This window comes from Enhydra lutris, unplaced genomic scaffold (assembly GCF_002288905.1).
Source record: "Enhydra lutris kenyoni isolate GAN:26980312 unplaced genomic scaffold, ASM228890v2 scaffoldscaffold12, whole genome shotgun sequence".
NCBI lineage: Eukaryota > Metazoa > Chordata > Mammalia > Carnivora > Mustelidae > Enhydra > Enhydra lutris.
The window spans coordinates 55,931,485-55,953,743 of record NW_019154096.1 but is presented as its reverse complement, the minus strand read 5'-3'; the positions used below and the strand labels follow the sequence as shown (position 1 = coordinate 55,953,743).

Sequence of the window (22,259 nt, the reverse complement as noted above, 5' to 3'; positions counted from 1 at the left end):
GTAATGAAGAGAAGTGTTAGATTTTGGCTTTTTCAATCCCAACTGGATAGAAATATTCAGTGTAACATCTTTTATGTGAAAACGTTCAAGTGTCTTTATTATAACTCAGGGGTTTTTTAGACTATTCACATATCTTAAGGTAAACAATGAGGTAAAATGATTTCATTATTCAAAAAGTTTTTTTAAAAAGTTTAAAAAAAGTTTTTCTCCTTAAAAGTATCTAGGTAAGCATTGTGCTATCATAGTCCTGTGAAAGTAATTCCTCTTAAAATATTGATGGTATACAGATCTATAGTTTTTCCCAAGGTGTGTTCTAGCAAATATGAGGCCCTTGTTGTAGGAACTGGAATTACATGTAAAAGGCTACCAGGACAAAATGTGTTTGAGAAAATCCTGGGTTAAAAGAAAAAGTTAAACAGTTTACTAAAGGACTTCTCAGAACTTGTTTTTGGCCTTTGGATCTCCAAGTATAAAAAATAGAGGGGGTGTCTGGACGTCTCAGTTGGTTAAGCATCCGACACTTGATTTTGGCCCAGGTCATGTGATTGAGCCCCAAGTCAGGCTCAGCACTGAGTGCAGAGCCTGCAGATTCTCTCTCTTTAGGGGTGCCTGGGTGGCTCAGTCATTAAGCATCTGCCTTCAGCTCATGTCATGATCCCAGGATCCTGGAATCGAGCCCCACGTCGGGCTCCCTGCTCAGGGGAGCTTGATTCTCCCTCTCCTACTCCCCCTGCTTGTGTTCCTTCTCTGTCTCTCTCTCTGTCAAATAAAAAACAAATCTTAAAAAAAAAATTCTCTCCCTCTCCCTCTGCCCCTCCCCACTCCCACTCATGTACACATGCATGCTCTCTTTAAAAAAAAAAAAAAATAGAGTAAGCAGTATTTTCCAAACTTATTTGGCCATTCAGAGCATATCACGTGATTGTGTTCAAGACAAAGTTTGGAAAATGCCAATATAAGTGATTGAAAATAACCATTATCAAAAAGTGTTCAAAAATAATCAGGGTTTTATACTCAGAGTAGCATTAGAATTCATTTCACAGATTTCCAAAGTTTTACATACTCATTTCCGTAAATTTCAATGGAAGATAAGCTAGAAACCATGGAATTTGTTACAAAGGTATAGGCTCATATTTGTCTAAGATAACAAACTCATTCTCTCACTTTTAACAGGTTACACGCAACCCAGGAAATTCAACCTAAAACATGACTCATATCTTGGTTTCCCTATTTTTAAAGGAGTGAGTCATAATAAGTCTTATGAAGAAAGAAACACTCCCCACATATTGGAAGGCAGCAGTGGAAAGAGCATAAGCTTTATTGTCAAACAGAATTAGCTTTAAATCCTAACTCTACCATCTATCAGACCTGTGGTCTTGGACCAATAGCTTCTCTCAGGCTTTCTTCATCTAGAAAAAGAGGATAACAATAGTAACTTTACAGCATATTGTAAAGCTTCCAGATAATAAGTGTCTGGTACAAATCCTTGGTTGGCCACATCTTTAATGTAGATTTTTAAAGGTGCTTCTCCAGTTCAGTTTATATCAGAAATATTCCAGGCTACTCAGCAGCAAAAAGGATACTAGCAGAGAATATTTGGGACATAACCAGGGATTATCCACACTCCCCTTGGGCATTTACTTGCCTGCTTAAAATACACAGAAGGGAGATTTCTTTAGTGCAGGTAAAGCTGCTGGTGCTGACAACAGTCAGGGACATCAATAGGCCAGCCAAGGTCATGCCTGGGCATCCAGGGACTATGGAAGGTCAAAGTGGGTGCTTTTGTCTTTGGAAAAATCCACCCACCAGCCTCCACTTGCCAAAAGAAAATGTCATACAATGTCATACTGATGCTAAGAATTGTATAATTTAACATTGATTTCTTGTGTGTGAGAATATGAAAGGTTGATGGATTTTTATTGGTAATACCAGGATTCACAAACAAAAAATGCATTCAGATACGGCCGGTATTGTGCCTTTTGGAGAGCGACCAGAATCTGGGAAATTGAATAAGGATGCATTTGTCCAGTTAATGAAAGCCATGGATGACTTGGACAATATTAATAACATGCCCGAAGGCTTGGACCCCTCAGTCTGGGATCATTTCTGCGTGACCAGACGAGCGAAAGTGGAAAATGAACAGAAAGTATATAATAACATTTTATTTTATTCCATTTCAATTTTATTTCACTTAGTGTACTAATATCAAATATGTAGTTTCTAGTGATCACAGCTTCCAGAAATGCTAATTATTTAGGTTTTCCTGCTAGGGTAGCAGTTAGTAACACTAGTAATAATAACAATGAGATAAAATATTAACCTTAATGGTATTGAGGGCTAAGTATAGGTGTATACTTATAAGCCCATGTTGTCCAAAATAGTTGCCCCTAGCCACATATGGTTATTATTTACTTAAAATAATGTAGCCAGTCCTGATTGAGACATGTTGTAAGTAGAAAAGAGATGTAGATTTAGCAGTCTTATTATGAAAAAGGAATGGAAATGTCTCAACATTTTTTTATCTTCATTACAGTTGAAACGATGTTTGGGATAAATTGTATTAAATAAAATATATTGGTGAAATTAGTTTCACCTGTTTCATTTCACTTTTTATGATGTGACTCCTGCAAAACTGAAAATTAAATATGTGGCTCGAGTTTGTGGCTCACATTGTATTTCTCTTGGGCAGCACTGTCATAGACACGACTGCCTTGCTCTCTGCCCAGGTCTTGAGTTGTCCTCAGCCCTTTTTGCACAGATTAGAATATATTTCACTGGAACTTACTTTATATTGCTAGAATATTTTTTTTTAATGTGGCAAATGTAACAATTTGAGAATGTATTAATTGGGAAAAGATTCATTCCTTTTGCTGTTCCTTGACCACCCTGGGCCTCCCCTTCCCAAAATTCCCTAAATTCAGTGCCACAAACATCAGACTGGCATATTTTTGCTCAGGAATCTATAATTTTATCATTTTATCTGAGATGACAAGAACAAATTGTAAAATAAGACATAAGGAAAGTTATATTTTCTTGCATATTTAGTTTTTAGTGAGAAGCACATTGAATATTTTCAAAATATTCACAGAATGTGCCATGTAAATTTTAGGTACCGTATATCACATAATGGCAGGGATTTAAATTTTACTACTCTCCTAGAAAAATGGACTTGTTAAGGCTTTGTAACTAAATAAAACATCTATGTTTTCTTAAGTTCTTTAAAATTAATTTGCTTTGATCTCCAAAGCCCCATATGCTCTAAGATGTTTGTGGTTTGGTTCCTTCAGGTAAAGCAGAAAGCTGCTGGCTTAATGGAAATGATAACTTTCCTCCGGAGGAGAACAGAGGATGATGAGAAGTTGCAACAGGAAATTGAAAAAGTGTTCCATGAACAGATGGTGTAATTTGAACTTTTCATTCATTTACAGAGTCTAAGCTAGGGCTAAGTTAGTTTGTATTATCATGGGGGGAGAAAGCCTACTCGCTGCACAGACTGGTCTCTCTTGCTGGGCTTTATAAATTCTTTTTGAAAAAGTGCATTTTGTTACAAAAGACCTTGCTTGAGAATGGAACTTACCTATAGGTTCCATTGCTCTTATTAGAAAGAGGCAAGTTTGGGGAAAATCTTACTGTTTTTTAACCTGCTCCTTCCACATACATACAGTACAAAGAATTTGTTTCTGCTAGTCGGCACTTTTGGGCTCAAGCCACACAAGCAAACTCTGTGGAAAATTAAGCAGATACCCAAGAAAATTCCCATGTAGGCAACTAACCAGCGAATATCTTTTTCTTTAAGAGAGCTTGTATTTTGTTGAGTGATTGGGATACTGTTCTAAGTTTTGCTTCACTTTTTCCATTTTTGCAGCCATCTTGATAAATGCTTCTCTGGTGTTTCCAAATTCATCATTATACATCATCCTCAGACTTAGGCTCTTAGGAGGAACGGGACTTAGCCAGAAATAGATATAAGTAGCATACAGATTAAACATTGTTAATAAAATATCAGAAGTCAATATATAAAGTCAGAACTTCGGGGTGTCTGGATGGCTCAGTGGTTTAAGCCTCTGCCTTCAGCTCGGGTCATGATCTCAGGGTCCTGGGATGGAGCCCCGCATTGGGCTCTCTTTTAAGCAGGGAACCTGCTTCCTCCTCTCTCTCTCTCTGCCTCCCTCTCTGCCTACTTGTGATCTCTGTCAAATAAATAAATAAAATCCTTAAAAAAAAAAAAAAGTCAGAACTTCAATAGCTGTGTTATTTGGTAGCATCTCAATTTTTTTCCACTTACAACCAAAGTTATATTAATTTTTTCTTAATCATAAAGTGAAACTTTGTGACTGCATTTCTGTCCATGCCATTCTTTGAGCAGCCCAAGTGTAATTCCATATCAACAAGATGAGGTATCATAGAGACCTCCAAGAAAGCTCATCATCAGGAAAAGATATTCTGTGTTAATCTCCAGCAGGTTTTCCTTCAGCTTAAGTTTGAAATTCAAGTTGAAAATTAAGTTTGAATTTTAGGTTCTCAAATAATAGATGAAGTTTGAAATATAAGTATATTACAACTACTTACTTTGAAGTTTTTTCAATGTAGATTACAGGAAGAAAAAGTGAGATTCCAGTTGAATTTGACAATCCAAGTTCTCCTTAAACAAGGACAAGTGGAGCTGGAAAATTTTCAGTTAATGCTGGAGTATCCTGATGCAATTCTTATCAGCAAGAGCATAATTGAAGACTTGAATTCTGTGATTCGGGTAATTATCATTTTTTTTTTAAAGATTTATTTGACAGAGATCACAAGTAGGCAGAGAGGCAGGCAGAGAGGGAGGGGGAAGCAGGCTCCCCGCTGAGCAGAGAGCCCGATGCAGGGCTTGATCCCAGGACCCTGGGATCATGACCTGAGCTGAAGGCAGAGGCTTTAACCCACTGAGCCACCCAGGCACCCCATAATTATCATTTTTTAAGAAGAAAGCCAACATATAATCTGCTGTACCAAGTTTGTTCATTATTCTCCCATTTCCACGATAAATCATTTTCATTCAGTTAAATCAGTGTTTCCTAACTCTGGCCGTACATTAGAGTCACCCGAAGAAATTTACAAATGTGTCCAGGCCCCACCCTGAGGCATGGTATTTTTAAAAAGCCTCCCAGATGATTCTAAGGTATAAGAAGTTCAGCACTACAAAGTTAAACTTTCATTCTAATGTGCCATCATTTTGTTAAGCTCAATCTAATTATCTAATGATAATTTTAGATTAGATTAGCTCACTGATTTCAAACCTTGCTTATTTTCTAATATAAGCATTTAATGTTATAAATTTGTCTCTAAGCATGATTGTAGTTGTATTATGCAAATTTTGACATTTTGTGTTTTCATTTTCTTTCCACTTAAAATATTTTCTAATTTCCCATGTAACTTCCTTTTAGACTTATGGGCTATTTAGAAATGTTATTTAATTTCCAAATATTTGGGGATTTTGTACTGTTTGGGAATTACATGCTAATGTTGCCATACCTTTTACTTTTATAAATACTCCAAACCCAAAAAATACTGTCATCATTTTTGCTTTAGATAATTATCTTTTAGAGTGATGAAAAATAAGAAGAAAGCATGTTCAATTTTTTTTTTTAAAGATTTTATTTATTTGACAGACAGAGAGGCAGGTAGAGAGAAGGGGGGGGAGCAGACTCCCCACTGAGCAGAGAGCCCAATGCGGGGCTCGATCCCAGGACCCTGGGATCATGACCTGAGCCCAAGGCAGAGGCTTTAACCCACTGAGCCACCCAGGCGCCCCACAATTTTCTTTCATTTTCACTACTTCAAGAGATCTTTGTGCGGAGTAAAGTGTCTATCTTATACCATATATCTTCTGCTTAAAGAACTTCTTTTAACTGAATTGCAAGTTTGCCTGTATTAAATTCTCTTGAGTTTTTCTTTGTCCGAAATTGTCTTTGATTTACCTTCATTGTTGATAGTTTGCTGGTTCCCTGGACTTGCAGGGTTTTTTTTTTCTCCTTTTTCCTCATCCTTTTCACTTTAAATGTGTTCATTTTCTTCTGACTTACTGAGTTTCTGACAAGAAGTCTACTATGTATTTTTAAATCTTTGTTCCTCTTAACGTAATATGTCTTCCTTTGGGCTTTTCTCTTTATCTTGGTTTTCAGCAGTTTGAATATATGCCTAGGAGTGTGTGTATGGGTATACAATCCTTTTAACATGCTGTTGAATTTGGTTTGCTAATATTTTATTGAGGACTTATGCATCTGTTTTCATCAGGGATATGAGCCTGTAATTTTCTTTTCTTGTGGTGTCCTTGTCTGGCTTTGACATCAGGATAATGTTGGTCTTGTAGTATGAGTTTGGAAGTGTTCATTCCTCTTATATTTCTTTAAGGAGCTTGAGAAGGATTGGTATTAATTCTTCTTTGAATATTTGGTAGAATTCACCAGTGAAGCCTTCTGGTCCTGAGTTTTTTATTTTGTTGGAAGGTTTTATTCAGATTCAATATTTAGTTAGTATATTTTATTCAGATTTTCTGTTACTCTTTGAGTCAGTTTTTGTGGTTTGTGTATTTCTAGAATGTTTCACCTAAGTTTATCTAATCTGTTGGCGTACAATTGTTCAGAGTAATCTGTTATATAATATATTATATATAATATATAATCTGTTATAATCTTATTAAATTCTGTAAGGTTAGTAGTAATGTCCTTGATTTTATTTCTGATTTTAGAAAATTGAGTCTTTTCTCCTTTTTCTGATTCTAGCTGAAGGTTTGTCAATTTTGACTTCAAAGATTTTGGTTTCATTCATTCTCTCTGTTTTTCTCCTATTTTCTATTTCATTTATCTCTAATCTTCTATCTCCTTCCTTCTACTGGATTTGAGTTAAATTTGGTCTTCTTTTGATGATCCTATAAGGTATAACATTAGATTATTGACTTGAGATCATTTTCCTTTTTTAACGTAGGTGCTTATAGCTGTAAATTTCCCTCTGAATACTGGTTTTGATCAATCTCATAAGTTTTGGTATATTATGTTTTCATTTTCATTCATTTCGAAGTATTTTCTGATATCCTTTGTCGTCTTCTTTGACCGATTATTTTTAAATGTGTCACTTAATTTCTACATATTTTGTGAACATTCCTCTTTTCTTTCTGTTATTGATTTCTAGTTCTATTACCTTGTGGTCACAACAAATGTTTTATATGATTTCAATCTTCTAAAATTTATTAGGATTCATTTTATGACCTAACATATGGTCTATACTTGAGAATGTTCCATTTGCAATTGCAAAGAATGTGTATTCTGCTATTATTGTGTGTCTGTTCTATCTATGTCTTTTAGGTCTAATTAGTTTATAATTTTGTTTAAATCCTTTATTTCCTTATTGATATTCTGTATACTTGTTCTATTCATTATTGAAAGTGGGATGGAAATCTCCGTTGTTATTATTATGCAACCATTTCTCCTTCAATTCTATTGGTTTTTGCTTCATATATTTGGGGGCTCTGTTTTTAGTGCATATGTGCTTATAATTGCTATATCTTCTTGAAGATCAGCAAATAATGTGCTTGTGTGGTATTAGTATAGCCACCCCAGTTATCCTTTGATTACAATTTGCACAGATGGTATCTTTCCATCCTTTCATTTTCAAGTTATTTGTTTCACTGAATCTAAAGTGAATCTCTTCTAGACAGAATATCATTGGATCATTTTTTTAACCCATTGTGCCTATCTCTGCCTTTTACTTATAGAGTTTAATCCATTTACATTTAAAGTAATTGCTAGTAAAAAAAAAAAAAAGGACTTTACTATTTTGTTATTTGTTTTCTATCATTTTCTGGTTCCTCAAGCCCTCCATTATTGTCTTATTTTATATATAGTTGATATTTTTTGCAGAGTACCATTTTGATCCCCTTGTCTTTTACTTTTCTATATACATTGTAGTTGTTTTCTTAGTGGCTACTATGGGAATTACAATTCACATCTTAGTTCTATTTTTTTTTTAAAGATTTTATTTATTTATTTGACAGAGAGAGATCACAAGTAGGCCGAGCAGCAGGCAGAGAGAGAGGGGGAAGCAGGCTCCTCCAGAGCCTGATGTGGGGCTCGATCCCAGGACCCTGAGATCATGACCCGAGCCGATGAGCACCCAGGTGCCCCCACATCTTAGTTTCATGACAAACTAATTCAAATAAGCACCAACTTAGTTTCACTAGTATATAAGACTCTACTCCAGTACAATTCTGTCCCTCCCCTTTTCTGTTGTTATTGTCACAAATTATATCTGTATGCATTATATGTCCATTAACATAGATTTATTATTACTGTTTGGTGCATTTTTCTTTTATATCATAGAGGAAAAAGGAGTACTTACAAACAAAGAATACAATAATACTGACTTTTACATCTACCTGTATAGTTGCATTTTAAATTTAGCTTTTTTAAAACATTTCTTCTTATGACTTTGAGTTACTGTCTAGTGCCTTTTGATTTCAGGTTGAAGGACTCCCTTTAGCATTTCTGATACAGCAGGTCTACAAATGAGGAATTCCATTAGCTTTATTTTCTCAGAGTATCTTAAATTCTCCTTCATATTTTGTAGTTAGTGTAAATGCAAAAATCATTATCAAAAATGCTGATGGATTCAATGTGAATAATAAAGAGAAGGATCAATAATAAATTTTAAAATGTTGGCTTTTGAGCAACTGAATAGATGATAGTGTCATTAACTGACATAAGAACAACTATGGGTACATAGCATTGGCTGAGACATAAAGAGTTTTAGGCTTTGTTAAATTTGAGATGCATGTAAAACATTCTAATGGAGGGGCACCTGGGTAACTTGAGCTCTTGATTTCAGCTCAGGTCATGATCTCAGGGTCATGGGATCAAGCCCCACATCTGGCTCCTTGCTCAGTGAGGAGTCTGCTGGAGATTCTCTTTTTCCCTTTCACTTTGCCCCTCCCCACTCCCATGCATGCTCTCTCTTTCTCTCTTTCCCTCTCTTTCAAGTAATAAATAAATTTTTTACAAAGCCATTCCAGTGGAAATATCAACTGGACAGAATTTTGAGCTGAGATATAAATTTAGAAGTATTCTAGATACAGATCACATACAGATAACTACATATGAATTATTACATAGAGATATTTACATATGGATAATTTAAGCCATGAACATGCTTGAGACCAGGTAGGAATGGGACTTTGGCCAATGTCCAAAGTCCAACTCTGATAGGTCTAGCAAAGAAGGAGTCAAGTAATAAAACTGAGAAGGAGTTGCCAATGAAGGAGGAAACCTGAAAACTATGAGAGAAATGGCTCCAAGGACAATGAACTCATGCACTACGTCAGTTACTTGAAAAGAGCAGTCTCAGTGGAAAGTTGGGGCAGGTCAGTTGGCTATGGTTGAAGAAATAATATGAAGTGAGGTTGTAGAGATGGTGACTATAAATAAATCTTAGGAAAAAAAGTTGACTGAAAGGAGAACAGAAAGGAGATGTGGTAGCTCTACAGCAGTATTTTCTAACCTTGGCGCTGCTGACATTTTGGGTCAGATGATTATTTGTTGTGGAGAGATGTCCTGTGTATTGCATAAAGTTTAGTACCATCCCTGGCATCTACCCTCTAGATGCCAGTAGCAACACCTCCCTCCAATATTATGTCCAATTATGTCAACCAAAAATTTCTGCAAACATAATCTTAATTTCCTATGGTAGGGCAGTATCTCCAACATTTGAGAAACACTACCCTAGAGAAATGCTTGAACTTAGGATGTTGGAGTTGTTATATAAACAAGATCCCCCAAGGGTATAATTGTGGGATTTGGGTGTCTAAGTGAGATGGATATCATTGAAAGTGAGTAATTCAAGGAATTGAGAGGCTCAGCAGTGATCAGAAGATGGAAATAATTTTTAAAAAGAGTAACAGGTGGTATGGTATAATATAATGTCATGAACTTCAAAAAGCTAAGTTTTTGAAGAAGAAAGATATAAAATGTTAACTGACGGAACTCATAAGATTTATTTTAGAGACATAAGAGTTTCACTAATAGCAATCTGGGAGAACTTCATGAAAATATTCCTGAACTTCATGTAGGCAATTTGAAGTGAAGTGCAAAAATCTGGGTGTTTAAATATATTTAATCCACTCAATTTTATTTTTTAAATTTTTTTGCTTTTCCACTAGCTACCAACCAGATACTGTTGTGCCTAGCTGCATTAAACTACAGCCCTTTGTCTATACTGTCAGAAAGGCAGGGTAGACAGTAGCGGTATAAACACATACAGACTGGTAGATTGGTGATGGCAAAAAGAGTTTCTGCCTAATTATTGACATATAAAGTAAATTGGCTATGCTATTCAGATGTATTTTATAATCCTTTCTGTTTTGGCCTATCTATTCAGATGTATTTTATAATCCTTTCTGTTTTGGCCTATCAGCTTCTTAGTGATCAGTAATTTTTTAAAATCTGCTACACTTTTAAAAAGAAGGGGCGCCTAGGTGATCAGGCTGATTCATCATTTCAGCTCAGGGTCGTGAAATCCAGCTTTGAGTGGGGCTCCATGCTGGCCATGAAGCCTGCTTAAGGTACTGTCCTTCTCCCTCTGCTCCCCTCTACTCATGCATGTACTCCTTCTCCTCTAAATAATAAATAAATAAATAATAAAATAATAATAATAATAATAATAATAATAATTTTTTAAAAAGATAGAATTACCTCCGTGATCCAAGTTTTCCTGAGAAGAGCATTCAGCTTCAGATATTCTGTATTCTGTGCAGAGTCCTATGAATATCAAAATGTACTTTTTTTTTCAAGACTCAAGGACAAAAGAAAGTTGCTAGCATGATGGAAAGTAAAGATGTCCACAAAGGAATATTTCAAATTGAGTGGGAACATAGGAAAATGGAGATGGAAATGGAAGATCTAAATCAGAAGGCTTGGGATATTCAGATGCTGTTTTTTTCAAGAGATCGTCAAAAGGTGAGTTCTCCCTGCCTCACTATATAATTTTAATTTCATTCATTAATGTTTTCTTTCATTCAAACAGTGTTTAATAAGATGCTTCTGCAGTATCAAGCACATTATAAGCCAGTAGTTTTTGTAGTGTCTACAAATTGTCTTCTGAGGATTTCCTAATTGTCAAATCTAGTGGTCTGACCCCCAGTCATCACCATCCCTCAACTCTTGGTAGCATTTGACCACCTTAATTTGCTCAACTCTCTGACTTTTATCAATCCTGTTTTCTGCTATTTTTCTTCTAATGTGTCAGGCCACTCTGCCTCTTTTACTTAATTTTCTTTTGCTTCTAAATCCCCACCCCTTTTTAAAGAGTTATTTATTTATTTAAGAGAGAGAGAGGGGACAAGTGGGAGGGGAAGAGGGACAGAGAATCTCAAGCAGACCCTGCGCTGAGTGGGGAGCCCCACTTGGGGCTTAATCTCACAACCCAGAGATCACTACCTGAGCGGAAACCAAGAGTCAGATGTTCAACTGACTATGCCACCCTGGTGCCCCCTAACTCTTAAATATAACTATCCTTTATGATCCTGCCTTTTGCTCTGTTTCCTTCCATGCCTTCTCCTTTAATGATATCAATTTTTCTAACTTCAGTGATCACTTCTAAAAGACAGATCCAAATTCTCTGTTCCTGATCTCCCTCAAGCTCTATTTCTACATTCCCTCTTCCCAACACCAACCTTTCTTAATGTGCTTATTTCTGTTCTTTTCAACCCCTTACTCAAGCTTATAGTTGTAGTCATCTTTGATTCCCCTCTCCCATCTTCCAAGTCTTGCCTAGTTTATCTGCTTATTCCCTCATTCTTTGACCCCACTGCCATTAGCCTGGCTCAGTTTTTCTTTTCCATGATTTAGACTATTGTATAATAATCCAGCTGCAGGCACCTGGCTGGCTTAGTTGGAATAACATGCAGCTCTTGATCTCAGGGTCATAAGTTCAAGCCCCAAGCTGGGTGTAGAGATTACTAAAAAAAAATAAACTTTTACCAAAAAAAAAAATCTCTTATCTGGTCTCTTGACCTTTGGACTCTTACTTATCTATACTATATGTTGCCTTCAGATCAATATTGATGTTCAGCCCTGATAACCTTACTACTCAGCTCAAACATTTTAAACTGCAACCTCTTAACTAGCAAATGAATTATGAAATTTTTAGGTGGGTGATCTGCATCCTTCAACTAACTTTTCAAATTCATTCCCATTGTTCCTCACATTAGTATTCTCAAAACAAACTGATTAATATTTTCTCAGATTTTACCACTGTGCCTTTGCTCATTACTGGTTCTTCAATCTGAAATCTTTCCTCACATTTTTCACATCCCAAGTCTATTTTTAAAGGTCTAGTTTAAATGCCACCTGCTCTAAAAGCCTCTGGATTTTCCTAGTCCAGAAAAACCGCATCCTTTTCCAAACCACCTTTGAATTTGCATGTCATTTTACATATTTTCTGGCAACTAATCATATCTACATGCTTTTTTTTTTGAAAGCTAAAGTCATGTTATCTATCTTTGTTTCTCCCTTAGTATCTTTAACTGGAACAGTATTAATATAGGGCTCAAATGAGACACTTAATAAATATTTGGGGAGTTGAATAAATGAGAAAATAAACTCAAGGCATTTGTGATTATTAAAATACAAGTGAGTGTATCAATAGCTAAATACAAGTAAACATTATGGCATGAAAGTCAAATCAATCTTAGATAATTTTTATGATAATGGTAACTTTGAAAACTAAGAATGTTTTATAAAGTTATCTATTGAAAGAATAAAATACCTTACATATTTTGTGGGGTCTTTTTCTTCTCCAAGTACCTAAATGAACCAAACTATGAGACTCTGATTGCCATTCAGATTGGAATAATGGAGCAAACCATTGCTGTTTTAGAGAAGGTAGGTCTCAAAGATATTGTTCATTATAATCCCAACAGTTGTGAATTATTTGAACAAAGTAATAGTATTCCAAGTCATGAATTCAGACAGAACCTAATAAAACCGTGGTCCATTATTGACATTCAGGATCTAATTAGAAGTCCTGGAATAGTATCTTTGCAACCATAACAAGTATGGTAGACTGAAGTACTTCTTTTACTATTAGAATTAATCCCTTGGGAGATATCTGAGTGTACATGAATTTCTAATTTTACATTAAGTTGTGATTTATGTAACAGAAGTGTTGATAGTCTTTCTTTGGCTTTGTAAAGCCTTTGTTTTTTCATTACTGCTTAAGAAATGCTCAGTTTAAAAAAAAAAAAGAAATGCTCAGTTTAGCTTGTATAACATATATAAGATGGAAACAAAGTAATCTCAAGGCTTTGTATTTTTTTAATCTCTCATTTTTAAGAATATACAAGATTTTTTCTAAAATGTCATATTAAAATACCATTCTATCTTTGAACAATTTAGTTAACTACTATGTTCAGGCATTATGTTAGGCAATAGGGATATGGGGATAAGATGATATCTTGATGATAATGAATTTAAATTAAAAAAATATTGTCTTTGTAAAAATACTTTTTTTTTAATTATTTTTGCGGGGTGTCATGGGAACAAAATCTCAGACCCACAAAAAGAATGTGGAAAATTGCAAAAAACTACTAAAAAAACTGGGAAGGTACAGCAATCAAAAAGATGTAGCAAATTATACTCTAAGCTGCAATTTACGAGAAGAATTGGTGGCTCTCTCAGAGAGAAAAGACATCTGTAATGCAATAGGTAAGAATATTTTTTCTTTACTCAACTGTAGGTCTCTTTGGTGACTAACATAAAATAATTTTAAAAAAATTATAAAAAAAATAGTAATCAGTATTCCTGAAATCTCGTTAGTAGTTATAAAGCTACCAGCATTTCTTCCAAATATTTAATTGATTCTGAATTCTATTTCTGTATTTGAAAGTATAGATGATAATCCAACTAATTCTTTCCTTTTTCATTTTTGGGGTAGGGTCTAAACTGACTTGTGAAAAGATTGCCAAAGAACGATATGAAAACATGATGCAACACCAAAAGCTAACAAAAATTGCAAAACAACAAGCTGAACAGATTTCAATACTGCAGGCTGAAGTTGAACGATTAAGGATGAAAACATTTCCTGCTCTTGTTCAAATATAAAAATGCTGGTGGGAAACACAAGGCAATCAGTCATTTAAAAAATAATTTCATTTTATTAAAATGATTTCTTTTTCTCCCATATCAGGAAATTTAAGTAGAGCTGCTTCTTAGTTGCATATTTTTAATATCAAATTATTTAATTTTAACCTTAATCATTATAAAAATGTGTCTTGCATGAATGTGTAAAATATCATGAATTGTTTTCATTCAGGAATTGACTGAAAATATTCAAGATGTATTTTACTCTCTTACTCATTTAGTCTTAGTTTTTGTCATAAAGACAAAAAATTCTTCACTACTCCTGGCATTTCTAATTTTATAAAATTACCAGAAAACTTAAGAGTTAATGGATGATTTTTATATTTTTTTCTATATTTCTTAAGTTTTCTTCAGCAGAAAAAATATAATCAGAAAAAATTTCTCAGAACATTTAGGACATTTCTCCGAACACTTATTCCCAATTCTAGCAATGAGAACAAAGTGAACCATTTCCTTTTACCAAGCCTTAAATCATTTGAAAAGTACAACATATTTTTTCTGCATAAACATAACATAGTCTTCTACATTGCATATTCTTTGTAATACATGATGATAATTAAACAATGAAAAGATTAAGTGCTCAGAAAACTGCTTCCCCTTTCCATAGCCTGTGAACTGCTACATTCCAAGATGATACCATCAGGTTCATTGACCAGTCCTCACAATCTTTTCACATGTCATGGTCTCATTCTTCTGAAATTTGTGAATTAAATGTTAAGTGTAATCTGCAACAGCATATTCAGTGCGCATCGGTGTAGGTAAAGCAAGAGAGCTATTATAATAAGCTTCTATTTAGGAAAAAAAAAATCTTTAAGAGATTTAAAATATTCTAGAGACTGCTCAGGTAGTACCATAATTGATCCCCCATATACTGATAAATGCTGGATGGGAATTTAAGAGAAGTGATAGGCCCAACATCACTTTTGATGGCCCTCCTTAGTACCAGAATGACTCCTCAAGTAGTCGATTTGGCTGATTCAGCAGACAAGTGCCCACTGGTAACACTCTCTACATCTTGGATCCTTCAAAATTATCTTTGAGAAGGTGATTGTGGGGGTGGGAGCCTGGACCCAAGGGTTAAGTGTGTGAAGAGTACAAACACTTTGTACTTAGGATGAGATCATCAAAGTTCTCTGTCCTGCTGGTTTGAGTCAATCAAGATTCTGCTAGGTGTTTTTTTCCTCTCCGTTTTTTCTGGTGATTTAAATTCCAGATGACCAGGATTGGTTGCCTTATTAGGCTCCATTTGCTAATAGTCAACGCCACAAATTTCACCGTGGATTCCTAGATCTTAACAGCCTGTGTAATTTTTTTTTAACTTTTTAATAAACATATAATGTATTATTGGCCCCAGGGTACAGGTCTATGAATCGCCAGGTTTACACACTTCACAGCACTCACCATAGTACACACCCTCCCCAATGTCCATAACCCCACCACCCTATTAACAGCAGAATACATACAGAAATATGTAATTTCTATTTCTTAGTGGCTACCCTGGGTGACTCTGACAATTCAAGCTTTTTGCTTTGAGACATGGATAGAGTGGAGGTTAGCAGAAATCTCTTGTCTGCAAGCTATATTCTACTAGCAGCACTTTTCAACAGAAGACATCTTCTGGTTTGGGGGGTTGGCTTTGGAAGGGCACATGGGTCATCCACACCAACTCACTCTTGATACTGTCCATGGTACTGATTCCTCTCAGCTTCTGCCGAACTAACAGCAATTGTATTTTTATAGTTCTTTAAATTGTATTAAATAGTAAGATAATTAACTGGGTCAAATATAGCATGGTTCTTAGTAGGGCTCTCTTGCTGGGTTGCCTAGTTTCAAATCCTAGCTCTGCCACTTGAGCTTCAAATAACTATTTAGTTATTAAATAACTATCTTAAATTTTCTCATCTTTAAAATTGGGATGCCAATAATTTTAATACTCAAATGAGTTAACATAATTTGTAAACTGGCACAAAGCATGTGTTAAGTGGTAGTCTTCATTTTTGTAAATAAAAATATAGTATCCAGTTATTTTTAAAACAAATGCATCCCATTAAATAGAGGTGAAATTCAACAGAAATTATAAAAAAGGGTCCTGCCTCATGGGCATCTTGGGCATTAAACTTTCCCGCAAGCCTGATCCATGTTCCATGAACCATCTCCTGTTGCAGGAGTGTCCACTGTGCTGCTAGAGCCCTTAGCACCCAGTCAGTGATTTGGAAATGTCCATTACTATGTCCCCAACTGCTATCCCCAACTCTCCCAGAACTAGAGTCCTACTGATGCTATAGTTCCTCCAAGTGGACATGTGAGGGTGACTCCAGGGGATGTGCTAATCAACAATAAGTAGCTGCAACCGAATACCAGCACCATCACGAGGGAAACCACTTCCCATGCCACACTTACACCTCCCAGCTGTGCAGCAAGCAGCAATGGAGGCTGCTAGGCTCCCAACAGCACAGCTTCCTAGGGATACCCATCTAGAAATCTCAGGGTCAGTCCTCTTGGGTTCATGGCAGCTAATGACAATACCAGTGTCTAGAAGGTAGGAATTTGTGTATGGTAAGAGGGGAGTGTTTGGCAAGGGGGAAGGGTAGTACCAGCATGAATACTAACAATTAGAATGGATGCAAAAGCAGCCATCTTAATGTCTCCTGCTAGGTCAAATATTGATTTGTTAGATCATGGGGTGGGACTGGGCCAAAAACAGGGTATGCTTGGAGGAGGGGCTTCAGGGTAGTGGCTCTTTATCTACTAGTAGAGAAGTACTTTCTTTCAGGATTTTTTTAAGTAAAGCTGTTTTGGCCTTTAACAGGACCCAAAAGCAGAAATCCAGAAGGCCCTCAGGAAGGACTGGAGGATAGAACCAGGAAGCCACTGATCCACCAAGTTCTCTCTCCATCTAAAATCTTTGCCTTTCTTAATAAGGGCACATACTATCCTTCTTAGCACACCAGCTTTTGTGCTTCCAAATTTGCCTACAATAGCTTTAGCCACAAAAAGAGATGGGGTTTCTTTTCCTGAGCACAATTCAATTCTCAGACGGGGCCAACCTGGGTCATATTTCTGTACACAACCACAAGGAGAGGTAACGTTGTACAATATAGCAGCCAGAAACACAGCCTTATGAAGGTGGCTTTCTAGCTGAGGAGTCACCATGAACTGAATGGATGAAACTAGAAAGGTAGATAAATGTGAAGGACCTTGTATGCCTTGAAGGGGGGCGATGAGGATATGTTGTTTTTATGAGGTAGATGGTCATTTCACTAAATGAGATGAAGAATAAACAAATTTGAAAAGACAGGGAAGAATAAAATGACATATGGACAAGTTTAATTACCTGCTACACCATCCAGATGGAAGTATGTGGTAAATGGATAGAAACACGGTCCATAAACTTAGGAGACAGGCATTTTTAGACCACTATAGGTTTAGACATTCACCAGACTGAACAATTTTTTAACATTTAAAATAAAACCTTAAAAAAAAAAAAGAACTTTACCACAATAAACAATATATTAAAATTGACTTACAGAAATGACCAAACTATTTTTTAAACATGATTTAATTTTTTTTCACATTTCTTTAAATATGAAGTTTTCTTTGGCAAATTTAACCAGACTACTAAATTTTCATTTTAGATCTTATTTTATATTTACATAATGGTTTCTACCTTCCTTTTAAAATGTATTAAGTATCTTTTAACTTATCATTCTCAAAAATATTCTGGGGAAATAATTATGAATTAAACATCCATAAATTCTTCTTCATTTCTGTTATAGTGTAGCAACTTATCCTCTAACCCATAGTGGTCTATCAACTGAGTAAGGCTGAGTTTCCTGTTCTCCGTAGACATGGCTGACTGCAACTCATAAAGCAACAGCTGGCTACAGCTTCTCCACTTCTGTATTAACAACTGTAACTGAGACAGGTCATTCTAAAAGAGAATAAAAAAAATAGGTCAATACCTAGCTAAGCATACTATTTTAACTTAATGAAAGTTGTTAAATTAGTAAATGAGTAGGTTTAAAGAGTAACACACTTGGTCAGGATTGAGACTTCTACCCAGGAAAAAGTAAGACGGTTTTAAGTAGAATGACTGCAATGACACTCAAATTGAGTTCTATGGCTATTTTGTTTGGTCCAACCTCTGGACCATCTTTACCCTCAGGGACAAATCAAATCATGAAATAGGGCAAAACTATGTAGAGAAGAAACAATATAGATTAAAACATTATATGTGCTTTTTATATGTACATATGTATTATATGTACTATTATAGCTATACTTTTTAAAAATGAAAATATTCAATTAATATAAATTAAAATATTCAACTTAGTATTTCCAACATCACTATCTCATAAAACCCAGGCAGTTACATTTAGAAAAATTCTAAAAATTCAAGACAGCATATCAGATCTAATATTCCACCATTTATACCACGCTGCTGGGGAAGGAGCCACTACATATACATGAATGACCCGGGTCAGTAAAGGTTATCTTCTCCCAAGTGCCCAGATGAAATCTAAAAACCTACTTTGTATTTGTTGTTTTATCAAACCAAGTACCTGGAACATATGAATAAGTTAGAAGAACACAGACTATTACTAAAAATATTTTTTATTGGGGTGCCTGGGTGGCCCAGTGGGTTAAAAGCCTCTGCCTTCATTCAGCTCAGGTCATGATCCCAGGTTTCTGGAATCGAGCCCCCAATTGGGCTCTCTGCTCAGCAGGGAGCCTGCTTCCCTTCCTCTCTTTCTGCCTGCCTCTCTGCCTACTTGTGATCTCTGTCAAATAAATAATAAATAAAATATTTTTAAAAAATATTTTTTATTGTACTTTGTGGTCTATTTTTAGCTTTTTTAATCATTCACTGGAAGCTGTCACTTTTGTTCTCACTGTACTTGATTCTATCATTTGATACTAATATTGCTACAGGCTGGAAACTAGAGAGAAAAACTTCAACTGCTTATTAAATGAGAGCTGGGACGTTCTAAAGTTGTATCTGGTGTGTAGGAGCCTCTTCTACTCGAAATCTATGACTTACATTTGAGTTACAGTTGTTGGGAGCCAGGTTTCTCAATGTATGGCTTATTGCTTATTATGCTTAAATAAACATTTTCTCTTTGAAATTACTTTCCTATCACTTATTTAAAAATAAATATTAAGGGCGCCTGGGTGGCTCAGTTGGTTAAGTGACTGTCTTCAGCTCAGGTCATGATCCCAGAGTCCGGGGATCGAGTCCCACATCAGGCTCCCTGCTCCATGGAGAGTCTGCTTCTCCCTTTGACTTTCTTCCCTCTCATGCTCTCTCTCACTGTCTCTCAAATAAATAAATAAAATCCTTTTAAATAAATAAATAAATAAATAAATAAATAAATAAATAAATAAATAAATATTAAGAAGTGGTTCTGAAATTATTCTCACCTTTGATCTATACATTTTGACCAGTTTTAGCCTCCGAAGAAGGTCTTCTTTCTCTTCAATCTGCTTCATCAATTTTGTTCTTTCTTCACTCAATCCCTGTTTGGGAAGTTCCTCATTCACAAAGTCACTTTGGAGATCACTGCATGACTCAGTATAAAGAGACTTAGATTCACACGCACTGATATTCTTGAAGGTATTTTTCAAACACGTACTTTCTTTGAATTCACCATCTTTGTGTTTAAAATTTTCCTGAAGTTCCAAACAGTTTTCTTCTGTTGAAGGTGGTGGTTTCTCAGGAAAAGTCTGATCATTTTCTTCATTCTCTACTTTAAGACGTTTTACCACACTGTAACGGGAATTAAATGAAGATCTAGTTTTCCTTAATCGTTCTCTAAGTGTTGCACTCATAGGCTGAAAAAAGCACAAAACATTAATCAAGAAAAACATTCCTGTGTAAACAAACCTACTAATAATAAAAACCTTGTATTTATTTGGCAGAAGTGGTTGACACCACTAGATGGCTTTGTATCTCCACTTATCTAAAGTTAAACCACCACAAAATGTAATTCCTGCAAGCCCTGTTAATTTCATTTTTGTTTGAGAAATGTCAGAACCCTTCTAAAACAGTGTTGAGACGCCTATCCTTGTCATCACAAATATCTGTTCAGCAACTAGCACATTCCTGACGCTAATGAATATTTCAGTTACAAATTACGTAAAAGACCTAGATCCCTGCCACCAAAGACCTTCAGAATACTGCAGATTCAAACGTCCTCAATTTGGAATTTTGTAGTAACCTGATCTGAAACTAAATGAAAATAACTGATTCAAGATGAAAATGGGGTGGGGGGGCGTGGAGGGGGCGGGGGTCAAACACATTATCTTAGGATAAAGACCTAAAATTATTTAATAGTTCGGTATCTACTTACTGATCTACATATTACGTTAACTGACATTTTTCTGTTGAATTAAACCCACTACTGGCACAATACGTAGAAATACAGAATAGCTCCAGCGAAAGAACTAAGATATTCATACTTGTTTTCTTAAACTGCTTGTACGGGGAGATGGTGGGCTGGCGCAGGCCCGTGGAGTGCTAGGTAAAATCACAGCTGAGTCGGACGGGCTTTCCATCTTGGAAAAGAAATCTTCGCCTACCTCTAAAAAAAAATCAGAATGTAAATAAAATTAACTGATACGGCGATATATTCAATTTTTGTGAAAGAACTTTTTACTCTTGTACATATAACATCCACAAATACGCCAGCAACAACTTCACTTAGTTGTGATTCATTCTTGCTCTTTTTTTTTGCAGTTTCCGTTTACTTTCCTAAGTAAGACTGTTGGTCCAATGAGGACTCCTGGTTTTTTCAGGACAAATTAGCATTTCATATAAACACTTGTTTTATCTATCAAAATATCCTCAAATCCGCCATCTGGGGATAGCGAGAATAATTCTGTAATTCTTCGGGAATTCTTTAATTTCGTTACGCCGGCTTTATAATGAAATAAAACTGAAATCTTGACTCGAAAAACATCATCAGACGTGTCACAGTACCTTAAACCCTAAAAAGCTGTGTGACTAGAACCAATGACCACTCAGGCCTGACGAACAAGGAACACAAGCGCAGATAAACATACGCCCGTGTGTGTCGTTTAAGTAACGAAGAGACCCGCAGAGAGTTGGCTTAAGCCGTTTTCCTCAAACAAAGGCAACCCCTTTAATGGGGTATGGAGGGGAGTTGCTTCCCACCTCCCACTACTGCAGAACACCCACACTAGCCCTCGAGAGACCCCAGCTCATGCTCGCCCCCAGACCGCAGACAGTGAGCTCTACTTGACTCCACCACAGACACCCGAAGCAGACCAGCTCTCAAATATTCACTCACTAGCCGAGACTCCACCACCCTCCGCCATCCCCAGAGCACAGAACCTGCGCGATGCCCCGGCGGGGCGGGACCGCACGAGAGGCGGAAGAGACGCGCGATTGGCTGAACTGACCGACGCGCGCAGCTGCGCGGGGCTCAGCGCTCTAGAGCGGCGAGACGGCACGCGTGCGCAGCCTCCTGAGACCGCGAGGAGGCGGAGGCCGAGCGGGGTCACGCGAGGTCCGCAGAGACGCGTGATTGGCCCGGTGGACTGACGTTCTCCGCTCTGCTCCGCCCAAGGGCGGAGCACGGCGGAGGGTTAACAGCGATCAAGGCGCGCGGCCGCGAGCCTCATGCGCGTTGTGGTCGGGCCGGGTGGAGTGCCTGAACGCCAGACGGGTGGATTCTCAGTGTGCTGCGCTTCTCTTTGCGGCTTTCTCCTACCTCCTCTTTCCAGGCCTTGCCTTCCTTGTTTTTGTGTGTGCGAAGTACGCCTGGGCGTGCCCCTCCCCCTCACCTAGGTTTTCCTGTCCTCGCTGCTTCCCCTCCTCCCGTCGTTAGTCTCTGTCCTCACTCCCCACACGAAAATTCCGTCCTCACACCGGGCAGGACCCGAAGCCGCAGACCGGGCTACGGGTTAAATTTAGGGCCCTAAACACTCCTAAGGCAGAGACCGCAAAAGAGGAGAGCGCTGGTTTAGCCGGCCTGTTGAGAATCCAACATGTTAGAAATCGCTCCAAGAGGCGCGGCGGATGGGTTGAGCTCTTCTCCAGTCACTGATGTCGCAAACGGCGGTTCTCTCACA

At 36.8% G+C, this 22,259-nt stretch overlaps 2 protein-coding genes across 4 annotated transcripts in view; one reads left to right on the top strand and one right to left on the bottom strand.

Annotated features, from left to right (window-relative positions):
• LOC111145208 (cilia and flagella associated protein 43) overlaps positions 1-14,253 on the top strand; it is a 104,060-nt gene extending 89,807 nt beyond the window's left edge. Inside the window, exons 32-38 of the mRNA XM_022499942.1 lie at positions 1,933-2,146; positions 3,288-3,400; positions 4,591-4,750; positions 10,818-10,982; positions 12,828-12,908; positions 13,577-13,730; positions 13,960-14,253. Coding sequence (XP_022355650.1) covers positions 1,933-2,146; positions 3,288-3,400; positions 4,591-4,750; positions 10,818-10,982; positions 12,828-12,908; positions 13,577-13,730; positions 13,960-14,126 — 1,054 coding nt within the window. The 3' untranslated portion in view covers positions 14,127-14,253. The remainder of the gene's footprint in view (positions 1-1,932; positions 2,147-3,287; positions 3,401-4,590; positions 4,751-10,817; positions 10,983-12,827; positions 12,909-13,576; positions 13,731-13,959) is intronic.
• A 2,905-nt stretch (positions 14,254-17,158) lies between these two features.
• LOC111145170 (SWI5 dependent homologous recombination repair protein 1) lies at positions 17,159-21,503 on the bottom strand. 3 transcript variants are annotated; one of them, XM_022499878.1, is made up of 4 exons: positions 21,476-21,503; positions 20,625-20,746; positions 19,587-19,997; positions 17,159-18,096 (listed from the first exon to the last, which is right to left on the bottom strand). In XM_022499878.1, exons 1-4 carry the CDS (start codon positions 21,501-21,503, stop codon positions 17,905-17,907), a joined length of 753 nt encoding a protein of 250 aa, XP_022355586.1. In that variant the 3' UTR covers positions 17,159-17,904. The 3 variants fall into 3 exon arrangements, with proteins under 3 accessions (XP_022355586.1, XP_022355587.1, XP_022355588.1); XM_022499879.1 differs by having other exon boundaries at positions 21,491-21,503; XM_022499880.1 differs by lacking the exon at positions 21,476-21,503 and adding an exon at positions 21,145-21,308.
• Between the last annotated feature and the right edge of the window lie 756 nt (positions 21,504-22,259).

What these genes read in the sequence shown, in the direction of transcription:
- LOC111145170 (XM_022499878.1), bottom strand. Translation starts at nt 21,503, where the DNA reads ATGGCGGAGGGTGGTGGAGTCTCGGCTA. An exon ending in CAAGCAGTTTAAGAAAACAA is followed by an intron (nt 19,998 to 20,624) that starts GTATGAATATCT and finishes TGCTTTTTTCAG; the next exon opens with CCTATGAGTGCAACACTTAG. An exon ending in TCAAAATGTATAGATCAAAG is followed by an intron (nt 18,097 to 19,586) that starts GTGAGAATAATT and finishes ATTCTCTTTTAG; the next exon opens with AATGACCTGTCTCAGTTACA.